Genomic DNA, 13,941 nt, shown 5'->3' with positions numbered 1-13,941 from the left:
AACTATCAAAGAGCTGCAGAAACAAGATTCATTCTTTCTTTCCTCTCTACGCCAGACCAGTAGGAGTGATAAGTCTGGAGAACTGGGGCTGCCCTATGGACCCAAACTTTCCCTTACGTGGGTAGCCTCAAATCCAAACCAGGGATTGGAGGTGGGCACATGGAGTGTTAGAAACTCTTCGGTTGTATGTATATCTAAAGTCACATTCTTCCATTGACTTTGTGAATGTTAAAGCTGGCATTCTACAATCTATTCATTCACATTCTGTCTTTTTCTTAGTTAATCATGAACTTGCCAATATCAAGCTTGTACAGTAGACATCTTTGTGATTGTTTTAATTTGTGGTGGAAAAATTAAGTGAGAGTACAGAGATTAATGATAATATAAACCAATGAAACTTTTAAGTCATATATAGGACACATAAGTTTAGAACCTTTGTTTTTCCTTTTCTGAAAGCTTTAAGTATACCTGAATACATCTTCCCTTGCTCAGGCCTGCTGAGAGGCTCTGCTATTTCCTACCTTCTCACCAGCTCCTCTATGAACCCACCGGCCTTTCTCGCTGTACAGCTGCTTCCAGTCACTCTCTGACATCTCAGCAAATTCAGATTAATTAACTTATTACTTCTGTTGCCCCACTGGTCTTCATGCAGGGATGTGTCACCACATGACAAGTTGGTGGCTTCAGCAGTGGTTTCTCCTGTCTATAGAAACTCTCCAGCAGATGGCAATTTTCCACCTTCCTGTATAAAACCAGAATCCTCTCACCTGACAGAAATCTTTCTCTCCAGATGCTGCAAAGCCAGCACAGATCATCTTCTCTGTGATCCCTCCTGGATGGGCCGAATAGTAAGTGTGTTCACAGACCTCTCTTTCTAACACATGCACTTGAATCTGCTGTAGGCGACTTGCTAAGCCACCATCTATTGAAGAAACATTCAGAGAGAGCTCGATGATGAAGTAAGAAGCAAGTGATATTAGAAATGTATTTAAGTTCAGACTTAGCTCTGTACCAACATAGCTGAAGTCATTCAGTTTGGCCTCAGCTGATGTAGAATACTGAAGTTAAAAAATACAAGTGTTTCATGTGACATGTCTTCATGTCCCAATTTGGCATTTTTGTAAAGAGAGGCCACTGGCAGGAGAATAAAACCAGAAACACTTTTTTCCTAGCTTATTTTCAATTTAAACATTAGTGTATCAAATATTTCTGCATAAGAATTCAGGAAGAAAAATTCAGCATGATATGAATTCGTGTCATATATGACTTATACAATTACAAATATATATGGTTATATATTTATATATATAAATATATAATTGCTTACAAATAATATGCTTATATGATTTCCAAATATAAACAAAAATCATAATCCTGTTTTTCATCTACTGTCATTGAAGCCTAATCGCACCTCCAATTAAAGAAAACATAAATAATTTATTTTCATATTTGATCCTTAGGCAGGCCTATGTTAACATGTATTTTGCATGACTCATCCTATCATTTTAGATTTATGACCAATTTTTTTAAGTTTAATATTTTATAGCCCTATACCTTTTGGGGCAATATTAATAGCATATATGTTACATTTATATAGTATCTTAATATTTATAAAGAGTTTTATTCCAACTTAATACAACAACATTTTTCATATGTGAGATCAGGTTAATCACACTGATCTCACATATGAAAAAGCCAGACCTCTGAAAATTTGATCTCACAGCTCTTATGGGACAGAACTAGAATCAAGCCTAAGTTCAACTCTGAATCTTGCATTCTTCTTAATATACTAAAACTCCTCTTCTCGGGGACCATCTCCCTTAGTGTTACTGACCATATCCCAGGAATCAAGATTCATTTCCTCTCCTAGCTGGAAAGAATGAATTCACCTTTTATAAAACTAACTACCTCTCAGTTGCCTGGTAGTCATGGAGTTGGCAAAGGTCAAAGGTATTAGAGAGCAGGCACATTTATTCAAGGGCTTTGAAACTGGTAAGCCAAGAAATATTTACTGAATACCATGTAGGCTTCTAGCCTTGGGGAGAGAGTGCTCAATGACAGATCTGCCTCCAAGAGGTTCTCAGTCTAGTGGGTGAGATGTAGAAGATGACTGCATGAAATCATGCCAAATACATTAACGTGCAGTGAGAGGATAAAACCAGGTAGTGCGGAATGTGACTGGAAGCCTGTCCTGTGGCAGCAATGTGAGCCAAGAAAGGAAGTGATATTTTGGTTGAAAATGCAATAATGAGCAGGCAGATGTGACAAGATTGTAATAAGAGTGCTCCAAGTAGAAGGACACAAAATGAGGAACTTCAGAAAGCAGAGCAAGCTTGGTGTTTAAGCGAAAGGAGAAAGGCCATGGTATCTGAAGGTTAACCACAAGAAAAAAAGAGGGAAATTATGTGGAAGAGATAAGTGGAGAGGCCCAATCACACAAAGCTTTCCAAGCTAGGCTAAGGAGTTCAGATTTGATTGTATGTGTAATGAGAAGCCATTAAGGAATGATTATAAGCTGAGCCACACCGATCTTAAATCCTCACTTTGATATTTATTAGTTATGGGATCTTAGCAAGTTACTTAAATCTTCGGGTTGCAACCTCCTTATTTGTAAAATGGGGATGGTAAAAGCTCCTCATGTGTTGGGTGTGAAGGTTTTTATGAAAGTGCAATTTGGCTTCAGGTAGCACAGTAAGCAGTGAATATCAACACTGTAAGCAGTCAAATATAAATTCCCTTCTCCTTCAAGCTCACAGATTCCAAATAAATGACATACAGAAAGGAAATATACAAAGAAAATGATCTTATGGTATAAGAAGCACAAAACAAATATCAACCCATTCCAATCTTTCACTGTGTTACTAAGCCTTTAAGAGTTCTATACCGTAGCCAGGGGTGAGCACATGACAGCCAGTGGATGAATTCTGTGCCACCCCCAAACATGGGCACAATCCATGAGATAAGAATGGTTTGTACATTTTTAGGTGGTTAAAAAAAATCCAAAGAACAGTATTTCATGACACATATACATTAAATGAAATATAAATTTTATAAATTAAGTTCTGTTGGAACCCATTCTGTTACATACTGCCAATGGCTGCTTTATGCTATAACGGTAGACTTGAATAGTTGTGATAGAGACCAGATGACCTGCAAAGCCTGAAAGGATTATTATCTGGCCCATTACAGTAAAGATTTGTTGACTGCTAATCTAGCCTATTTATAATCTAAGTTACCCTGAAGGAAAAGTTTTAAATAGCTAATTCTCTATTTACTTGCTGATCTATTACAGCTAAATAAAACATGGTGTCTATCTTTTAGAAAGAAGAGGGGCTGAAGCGGATGCTGCTTGATATCATTTACACGACCTATTTTCAAAAATAACAACTGGCATTAATGTTTAAGAAACAAAAAATGCTTACCTCCACTGATGCTTCCCCATCCAGTCACAGCACAGATCTCTGAGGAAAACGGAGGCTCTGTGCTGTGTGGGAGACATACCGGCCTCACTGCCGAGCTGTACTCCAGAGGAGAGCTTAGTTGTATTAGGGCAATGTCAGAGTCATAACTAAGTGTGTTAAAGTCTTCATGCGCCATTATGTGTTTGGCCCTTCTCACCTGTATCAGTGGCAAGTAAGCAAATTACAAGGTAAGAAAGTCAAAGAATCCAGCTACTTCCTTGTTGAAGGTCCAAAATAATCTTAAATCCCTGCACTTACATACCTAAGCAATGAAGAAGACTTTGTGTTAAATATAAAAGAGCAATCTTGGTTTATAATTTGCAGGAGGCTGTGAACCACCTTCTGGATAAAGGTGGTGCTGGAGAAACAAAGCTTTGAAAACCTGTGTCCTTGGGCCTAAATTTGCAATTCTGACCTACTTCGTGTAATTCTCAAGTGAAAATGTAATTTCAAATTACATTTTTAAATGTGGGTATAAATGATAAGTGTAAAAGGGCCCTAGGAGATTAATAACCAATTACATATTTTAGCTAAAGGTATTCCTTGGCATGTGACAACATTTACAGTACAGGCAGAATGACCTGTAAAAACATTTTTTCACCTGCTCTGTTGATTCCTTCAGGTTTCTGTCATGGTCCCCAGCAATAATGGTCCAGGAGAGTGGATTATTCTTCCTGGAGACAGAAGATCAGTGAAAGTTTGACATGAAAACACATTTGTAACAGTTCGTTCTCACACTGCTATAAAAGACTACCTGAGACTATAAAGTCTTTTGAAGACTTTCTGAAGAAAAGAGGTTTATGAAAGAAAAGAGGTTTAATTGACTTACAGTTCTGCATGGCTGGGGAGGCCTCAGGAAACTTAACAATCATGGCAGAAGGCAAAGGGGAGGCAAGCTCATCTTATCACGGCAAAGCAGGAGAGAGAGAGCAAAGGAAGCCACACACTTTTAAACCATCAGATCTTGTGAGAACTCACCATCAGGAGAACAGCATGAGGGAAACCGCCCTGCCATCATCTGGCCCTACTAACATGCACTGCTCAGTTCAGCGAGGCAACAGTCCCCTGTCCGATTGCCTCTGCGATCTCCCTCCCGGGGAAGCCATATCGTGCCTTCTGATCTATGTGAAGAGGAGCTCTTGATCATGTATCCTGCCCCTTTCTTTTGACCATAAAGTGTCATTGGAAACCTTGCCAAATATTACCAAAGCCTTTTTTAGGTCGAGGAGGAAAAATGACAATAATTAAAGCTTTATTTCACAGTGATGTTAAGAATATGTTTAAAAAATTACACCTGTGACAAGGTAGCTTTTGGTCTATATTTTACTTTTCAATATTGCCAAATTATGATCTCACTGGATCGTATCTCAGATTTCCATATTCTGTTAAATCAGAGTTATGAAACTAAAGTTCAAAGGAATTTATCAGTTTGAGAATGGGCAAAATTCAACTATTGCATTAGAAATCAGAATGCTGATTATTTTTAGGGGAATGATGACTGGAAGAGGCACAAGGGCGACTGCTGGGTACTAGTTAATGTAATATTTTGTTTCTCGATCTCGGTGTTGGTTATATGGGTGTTCATTGGGTGAAAAGTTCTGCATACTTCTGATATACCTCAAAATGATGTTAAGAAGTTTGAATCGATATCCATTAACTTACCATATCAAAATCTCCAGCTTAAAAAGTGTCTGAGGAAAGAGTCCCTCTACCGGAACCAATATACTGTCACTTCTACTTGGAGACTAATTCTTCCATTTTTTTTTTAAACACTGTTTCTTCAGGAAAAGTAAAGTTACTGAAATTATTTTCAATATACCTTATTCAAAGGTAGAGATTCTTAATGCATGTAGGCATCTTCTCCCCAGTCATAACCATGCTCATTTCAATTCCTTGCATAATGGGTTTGACTTGCTCATGTGTTTCAATATGCCTTTATTAAGGGGCTAACTCAAGTGAAGTACTTGGCAAGTACCTGGTAGATGGTAATGACTCCATAATGATAGCCATTATCATTCTTATTATCTGCCATGCATGCTAATGAAAGGATTAAACTTTTTCAAAGTCACCCTCTAAATAAGTACTTAGTAGTGATGAAACTTCTTAAATCTACTCCATATCTTTATATAGAATAGAGTGTATACAATACAATGAAATAATAAAAATGATGGTAGAGTTGATAATGTAGACCACAGTTTCTTGTGATGTTTTGCATGTACAGGCATCAAATATCCTTCAGTTTAATGGAGAACACTGTAAAAAAAACACGCCAAAGCCACATACACTTTATGATACCACAAAGCTTGAGATTTTTCCAATAGTGGGAAAATAGCTGAAGGTATCAATTGATGGATTTCTTCACCTTTTCTTCCCCCATCTCCCATATAAAATTTCATTTCTTATAGTCTTAGGATCTTATCCCCAGCCCAACAATGGAGCATGTGTCACTTACTGCTATGGAAGAAGACAGAGCCACCTGACTTGATCACAGAAAGTAAGTCACTGAAGTTTCAGTAGCTGATTTAAATTTTAGACAAAAGATTCACATATATAGTTGCAAAGTGAGCTTGGTCTCCAAAAGTAAGTTAAAAGTCCCAGTGAGCACAAAATCCTATGTGGAATTAACAAGATGAGAACACCAAATTTTCCTAAGTGTGGAACACCACCATCAGGAAATGCTCGGGCCTCGCACCAGACTTAAAGAATCAGAAGCTCTCCAGGTGATTCTGGAGTATGTTGAAGTTTGAGAATTAATACTAGGGTCAACCAGTGCCAGGGAAGCTAAAAGGCAGGGCACGTGTAGGACATAGGGTTTTTGTTACACCAGCATTATTAGTACACTCCTGGTGTAAAGATCCACAGACTTCAAGGATTAGATTTAAAAAGACATTTCACTGGTCAAATAACTTAGGCAACTGTGAACTATTAAAAAATATGGCACATAGACATTTACCATACCACTATAAATGTAAGATATAATGTTATGTGCAAAAAAAGTGATATATACAAATACTATAAAATATATACATGTATCTTTAAATATTAGTAGAAAATCAGACAATTGAAACATTCTTAACATTGATGACATCTAGAGAAAAAGAGTATGTTAGATAAATGGAGAGGGTAGTTTAAGCTCTAACTTGATAATCTTCTCTAACTGCCTTTTTCCCCAAAAACATGACTATTATAATACATATTTTTAAAGAAACTAAGAAGTCACAAATGAAATTAAATACAAATTCTTTTTGTGGCTAACAAGTGGCTCACAAACATTTACAGCTGTTGATTAAGTTCAGATTCATCACATGGAATATCTATCTTGGGAAGAATAGGTTTGTTACATTCTCTATCTTGCTGCAAGGCAACATGGCTCATCACATAAATTTCAGAATAGACCATGTAATTTGAAAAGGGAATCTACCAAAACTTTTTCTGTGTCTCTGTACTCAATACTAATATTTTATTTTCTAATACATTAACAAATTAATCAGCTACTCTTGAAGCATCTTTTCCATGGTACATTCAATGCACATTGATAGAATTCTTAAAAAATAAATAGGTTTTTGTAAGGGAGAGAAGGCCTAGACAAAAGCAGGTGGTACTGAATTAGAGCTGAAAATATTGTATGAACCCATGTTTAGCTTGATAATAGATACAGATAGATATATTTATATACATGGGTTAGTATACATACCTGTATTTTCTAGCTCTGTCAGCTGAGAGGGCCTAGAACCAACAATGTGCTACTAGCAACTGGTATGCCCAGCATCAGATCATGATTTGTCATACCATTCTCCAATAAAATGAACCAGGGCCCCTTGGAGAAATGGCTGGTGCAGGAACTGAGAAGGAAATACACACGACAGACCTGAAGTATCTTGCAGTGTTACAAAATATGAGGGAGTATCAAAGAGACAGAAGCCAAAGGCTGGTCTCTACCTCTGAAAGAGCTCGCAATGGCCAAAGCTGGAATAATTTGAACGTGGGCTACCTTTACTGACTTGTTTCCCAAGAGTAAGTATGGAAAGGGGGACAAATGTAACTTTATGTTAGAGAAACCTGGTAAACACTACCTCAGCCAGATGGTCATGGTTAACATCAGTGATAAGTCATGTTGACTGTATGTACCCTTGATATATGATAAGAATAGTATGCTACTTCTGTGGTCTTCCTCCCCCAAATCTATAACCCTAGTAAAACCTTGACAAAAATGGGACGTTCTACAAAAATAACAGATGAGATCTCCTCAAAATGACCAAGGAAAGTCTTAGAAGTTTACAGCCAAGAACAGCCTGAGGAGACTTGACAACTAAACATAATGAGCTGTCCTGAAGCAGCAACTACAATGATCTTGAGACAGGAACAAGCTCAGCATATCTGAGCAACAGAAAAGCCCATGAGGCTGGCCTACTGGGAGCAAGCAGGGAACTGATCAAGAAGGGGTCAGGGAAGCGGGACATAGCGGGTAACGCCTGTAATCCCAGCACTTTGGGAGGCCAAGGTGGGAGGATTACTTGAGCCCAAGAGTTCAAGACCAGTCTGTACAACATAGCAAGACCCCGTGTCTACAAAGAAGCCCAAAACAACAACAACAGCAACAAAAACAAACAAACAAACAAACAAAAATCGGGCATGTTGGCATGTGTCTGTAGTCCCAGCTGCTCAGAAGGCTGAGGTGGGAGGATCCCTTGAACCCAAGAGGTAAGACTAGAGTGAGCTATGATCACGCTACTACACCCCAGTCTGTGAGAGAGAGAGAGACCTGTTCTCAAAAAAAGATAGGGTCTGGGAGGCAGGGAGTGGTTCTTGACCCTCTGCACATTAGAGTCATTTGGGAAACTTTTCAAAAATACCAATGCCCAGAACAAGGGATGGCTTTAACTAGTCTGGATCGAAAACAAATTACAGTTACACACAGTCACATGGCTTAATCTATACAAGGTATTATGGAGATGAAGTAAGACACAAGAATATAAACGGCAGTTCTGTTACATAAAGATCAAAACCAAGAAAAACCAAATGACATACTGTTTTAGGGGTACATATATATTGAAATCCCCCAAAAGCAAAGCTATGAATACAGCATTTAAGAAATTTAGCATAGCATTTTTTTCTCTTTTGATTTTTTTTAAATTTTAAGTTCTGGGATATATGTGCAGAATCTGCAGGTTTGTTATATAGGTATACATGTGCCACGGTGGTTTGCTGCACTTATCAACCCATCATCTAGGTTTTAAGTCCCACATGCATTAGGTATTTGTCCTAATGCTCTCCTTCCCCTTGTCTCCCACCCCCCTGTGTTTTTCCCCTCCCTGTGTCCATGTGTTCTCATTGTTCAACTCCCACTTATGAGTGAGAACAAGCGTTGTTTGGTTTTCTGTTCCTGCGTTAGTTTGCTAAGAATGATAGCTTCCAGCTTTATCCATGTCCCTGCAAAGGAGATGATCTATTCTTTTTCGTGGCTGAATAGTATTCCATGGTATGTGTGTGCCACATTTTATTTAACCATGCATCATTGATGGGAATTTGGGTTGGTTCCAAGTCTTTGCTATTGTGAATAGTGCTGCAATAAACATATGTGTGTATGTGTCTTTATAGTAGAATGATTTATAATCCTCTGTGTATATACCCAGTAATGGGATTGCTGGGTCAAATGGTATTTCTGGTTCTAGATCCTTGAGGAATCGCCACACTGTCTTCCACAATGGTTGAACTAATTTACACTCCCACCAACAGTGTAAAACCATTCCTATTTCTCCACATCCTCTCCAGAAACTGTTGTTTCCTGACTTTTTAATAATTGTTATTCTGATGGGTGTGAGATGGTATCTCATTGTGATTTTGATTTGCATTTCTCTAATGACCCATGTTATTGAGCTTTTTCTCATATATTTGTTGGCCACATAAATGTCTTTTAAGAATTGTCTGCGGTGGCTCAAGCCTGTAATCCCAGCACTTTGGGAGGCCGAGGCGGGCGGATCACAACGTCAGGAGATCGAGACCACAGTGAAACCCCGTCTCTACTAAAAATACAAAAATTAGCCGGGCGCGGTGGCGGGCGCCTGTAGTCCCAGCTACTCAGGAGGCTGAGGCAGGAGAATGGCGGGAACCCGGGAGGCGGAGCTTGCAGTGAGCCCAGATCGCGCCACTGCACTCCAGCCTGGGCAACAGCGTGAGACTCCGTCTCAAAAAAAAAAAAAAAAAAAAAAAAAAAAAAAAAAAAGAATTGTCTGTTCATACCCTTTGCCCACTTTTTGATAGGGTTGTTAGTTTTTTTCCTTGTAAATTTAGCATAGTATTTCTTGAGAGGGATTCTAAGGGGTCTTGAAAGGTAAGTATAAAGATTCTTCCTAAACTGGATGCTGGCAATACAAATGTTCATTTAACATTAATATCTATTCTTTAAACTACAAATATATTATGTATATTATTTCATACAATGGAAGACTTCACAATTTAAGAACATTTAAAAATTAACCAAAATTTTAGTTCCCCAATAGTGCAATAATCAAAGTGGTAGGTTATTCTATTGTGCTTTCCACTGACATGATCCATATTTGCAAAGGAACAATCCTAAACCAATCCAGTGGAAGGTGGCTTGTGTGGTAAGGCATCTGGAATTACTAACAACCAACAGTGGAACCATGAGCACTTAGCTTAAAGATTAAGCTAAATGGGAATGTGAGAGGAGTCTTCAAATATAGAAAGAACTATCACGTGAAAGAAGAACCCAACTTAGTTTTGGAACTACAGTACATTTAGACCAATGGATTTCTGCAATTGGGAAGGAGACTTCAACTCTACATAATAAGAGATCTCTTTAAATGGGATGAGCAGTCAAGATTTGATCAACTTTTCCTTCAATGACATTGTTTAAATATAAGCTAGATGGCTATGCAGAAGACACACTAAAAGAAGATTTTCGTTTTAGAATTAGTTTGGATGATCTTAGTAGTCAGCCTTGTGTCCTAGGCATTACTTATAAATGCATGTGCTAAATACATTGGTAAAATACCAGTTTTACTCACGATTGCACACAGTGGGCTGCGGTCAGAATCCACATTGGGTTGATGATGGCACCTCCACATTGGTAATCGCCTAGAAACCTCAGACCCACCTGCCATGGCCAACAGTGGGGGCAGGCTTCTTCCCCTCCTGCGATTCTTCTGGAAAGCCACTGGGGACTAAATGGAGGGATGCCACAGACATCTACAGTAAAGAAGATGAAATCAGTGACCCATAAGGTTGCAGTAATTTAGAACACATTTCTCCAATAGCTTGCCATAGTTAACAGTAGTGAGTCTCAAACATCAGATAGGCTTAATAATAATATTGACTCCCGAAACTCACCTCTGAAAAATCTGAATTTTTTTTTTTTTTTGAGACGGAGTCTTGCTCTGTCGCCCAGGCTGGAGTACAGTGGCCAGATCTCAGCTCACTGCAAGCTCCGCCTCCCGGGTTTACACCATTCTCCTGCCTCAGCCTCCCGAGTAGCTGAGACTACAGGCGCCCGCCACCTCGTCCGGCTAGTTTTTTGTATGAAAAGTCTGATTTTAAGAAGCCTGCCCAGGTGACTATGCTAGGCAGCCAGAATTTTAGGGACTGGCCCCCAGAATTTTATTTATTCATTTAGCAAAATTTATTTAGTGCTTGCCGTTTGCTAGGCACTGTTCTAGACATTGGTGATATATTATTGGTGGAATAGAACAGATGATACAAATACTGGCCCTCATGGAACTTACATTCTAGTAGGAAAGTTTCAAGTTTGTTAGGAGAGTACATAAAGTTCTTCATTATATCTTCTTGTTTTAGTTCTCATTCTCACAGTATGAATCCATGTACTAATCCTCAAACATATCAAATTTGCTCAGGCATCTAAATGCTGTTCTCTTATCAGGAGTTGGTGAGACCCATAGCCCAAGTGCTAACCTCCAGGAAGCCTTCTCCAACCCTCCAGCAAGAGGCAGATATTTTCTTCTCTGATAGCTCCTTATGCAACTTTCTATTCCAGTCCGTCAACTTAAACATATTCAATACATGCGTGTGGAATAATGAAGGATCATAGTATTTACCCAGATGCCTTAGAGCATAAGAAAATTAAAAGATGCCAGTGTGAATTTAAAATAAAAAAACCTTTGTTTTCTCCCTTTGCCCCACACTGACTATAGAAGTCATTTTAGATATTAAGTTTGTAGAGGAATAAACGAGGACAAAACATTGCTTTATACCCTTTTCTTCCTAACCTAAAGCTTATTTGTTCTTCCCTCTACTTATAAGTCTAACTATAAATCCAAATAGGACTCTGGACGTTTTATGAACCTAAATACAAGACTCATTCTTCTTCACTGTGGAGTTATAGCAAATATAAGATAAGGACTTTCAAAAGAGACATCCAGTTAATGAAGAAAAAAGATTAAACAATAATAACGTGTCGTCAACTCACCATGCAGAATAGCTTTTATAGTAGATACAGGATTGTTTTGGGGAGGTAATGTTGGTTCAATTTTGTTTAAAGACTCTGTAGAAGAAAACAAAATTTTAATTGAAAGTAATTAGAGAAGTTGCACTAACTGACCCCACTTGCTTACCTTGGTAAATCATAAAACTACTCTACTGTAGATCTTACTAACACAACCATTCATACACTAGATGCCAGATCCCAGAAATGTGATTTCTTGTATATCTCTTAATATCCCTGTGGCATCTGGCTCTTTTAAGTACTTCTTCCTTCCTTGGTTTCTTGATGTTAATCTCAAGGTTTTCCTTATATATTGATGGCTGTCTGTTTCCAATATGTCTTTTTTTCAGGATCTCATTTTTTAGCCTGAAAATATATTGCCAAGGTAATTTTCATTACTCTGTTTTTATTCATCTACATGTAGATGACTTCCAAATTTCTCTCTTCAATCTAAATCTCTTTCCTGAATCCTAACCAAAGACTTTTAGATATCCCCACTTGGATTTCCCACAAGCTAATATCTACACGTCTTAAATTGAACCAAGTGATTTTAAGAGTCAATATAGTCTTGTTCTTACATTTCTCTATCATCTAGTGGCTTCTACCATTCACCTCACCATTCAAGCTAGGATCCTGAAAATCATATTTGTGACAGTTAATACTGAGTATCAACTTGATTGGATTGAGGGATACAACTTGATTGGATTGAGGGATACAAAGTATTAATCCTGGGTGTGTCTGTGTGGGTGTTGCCAAAAGAATTTAACATTTGAGTCAGTGGGCTGGGGAAGGCAGATCCACCTTTAATCTGGTGGGCACAATCTAATCAGCTTCCAGATAATATAAAGCAGGCAGAAAAACATGTAAAGAGAGATGGGCCTAGCCTCCCAGCCTACCATCTTTCTTCCATGCTGGATGCTTCCAGCCCTAGAACATTGGACTACAAGTTCTTCAGTTTTGGGACTCGGACTGGCTCTCCTTACTCCTCAGCTTGCAGATAGCCTACTGTGGGACCTTGTGATCATGTAACTTAATACTTACACACACACACACACACACACACGATCATGTAACTTACATGTGATCATGTAAGTTAATATTTAATAAATACACACACACATATATATTAAATATTTACTTACATGATGTAATATTTAATAAACACACACACACACATATATATATATGGACGTTTTATGAACCTAAATACAAGACTCATTCTTCTTCACTGTGGAGTTATAGCAAATATAAGATAAGGACTTTCAAAAGAGACATCTAGTTAATGAAGAAAAAAGATTAAACAATAATAACGTGTAGTCAACTCACCATGCAGAATAGCTTTTATAGTAGATACAGGATTGTTTTGGGGAGGTATATATATATATATATGTGTGTGTGTGTGTGTGTCTAAGAGAATGCTGACTAATACAATACTGGACTTGGCTTCCTTCATATATTCCATCCCTGCAAGGGTATATATAATAAAAAAAATAGAATAAATTATTTACAATGATTTTCTTAGTATTTTTCTTGCATATAAGTTCATTCATAATCTTCCAGATTACTCTGGAGTCAGAGAGACCAAGTTCTGACTCCATCTCTTGCCAGCTGTGCATCTTTGGGAACGTTACTTAACTTCTCAAAGCCTCAGTTCCCTCACTGGTGAGAGGAGAGCAATGCACATAGCTCCTATGTATGTAAGGAGGAATAAATGAGGTAATGCATGTGAAATGCTCAGTGAATACCTGCTACAGAGCAAATAATCAAATGTTAGCTAGCTATCCTATCACTCTGGCACTTATAATTTAATGCCTCATGTTCAACATGATCTCACTCCTGCCTTTCCTATTGTTCCCTCCAAAACTCAAAACATGTTGAGTTATTTGTAGTTTTCTTATCCATTCTCTTTTGTTAGGGTTTTTCATATGATATTCTTTTTGTCTGAGTAGCGTGTACTTTATCTTCCAGAATGCCAGGATACCTATTAATTCTTCAAAACCCCCTAACTTGGTAAAACAGAGG

The 13,941-nt window shown here is 38.1% G+C and overlaps 1 protein-coding gene across 9 annotated transcripts in view; it reads right to left on the bottom strand.

Moving 5' to 3' along the window:
• The window catches only part of LOC105484110 (ovochymase 1), a 101,321-nt gene that overhangs the window by 61,177 nt on the left and 26,203 nt on the right, over window positions 1–13,941 (bottom strand). For all 9 annotated transcript variants that reach the window (XR_011609268.1, XR_011609269.1, XR_011609267.1 and 6 more), the window contains 5 exons: window positions 11,905–11,979; window positions 10,490–10,670; window positions 4,063–4,135; window positions 3,423–3,618; window positions 768–922 (listed from right to left, as the gene is read on the bottom strand). Coding sequence is in view for 6 of the 9 variants with exons in the window: in XM_071071958.1 (XP_070928059.1) it covers window positions 768–922; window positions 3,423–3,618; window positions 4,063–4,135; window positions 10,490–10,670; window positions 11,905–11,979 (680 nt within the window). In the remaining 3 variants the exon portion in view is untranslated. The remainder of the gene's footprint in view (window positions 1–767; window positions 923–3,422; window positions 3,619–4,062; window positions 4,136–10,489; window positions 10,671–11,904; window positions 11,980–13,941) is intronic.

This window comes from Macaca nemestrina, chromosome 10 (genome assembly GCF_043159975.1).
Source record: "Macaca nemestrina isolate mMacNem1 chromosome 10, mMacNem.hap1, whole genome shotgun sequence".
NCBI lineage: Eukaryota > Metazoa > Chordata > Mammalia > Primates > Cercopithecidae > Macaca > Macaca nemestrina.
Note: the sequence above shows the minus strand (reverse complement) of the source record. Positions and strands in the feature narration are given on the sequence as shown.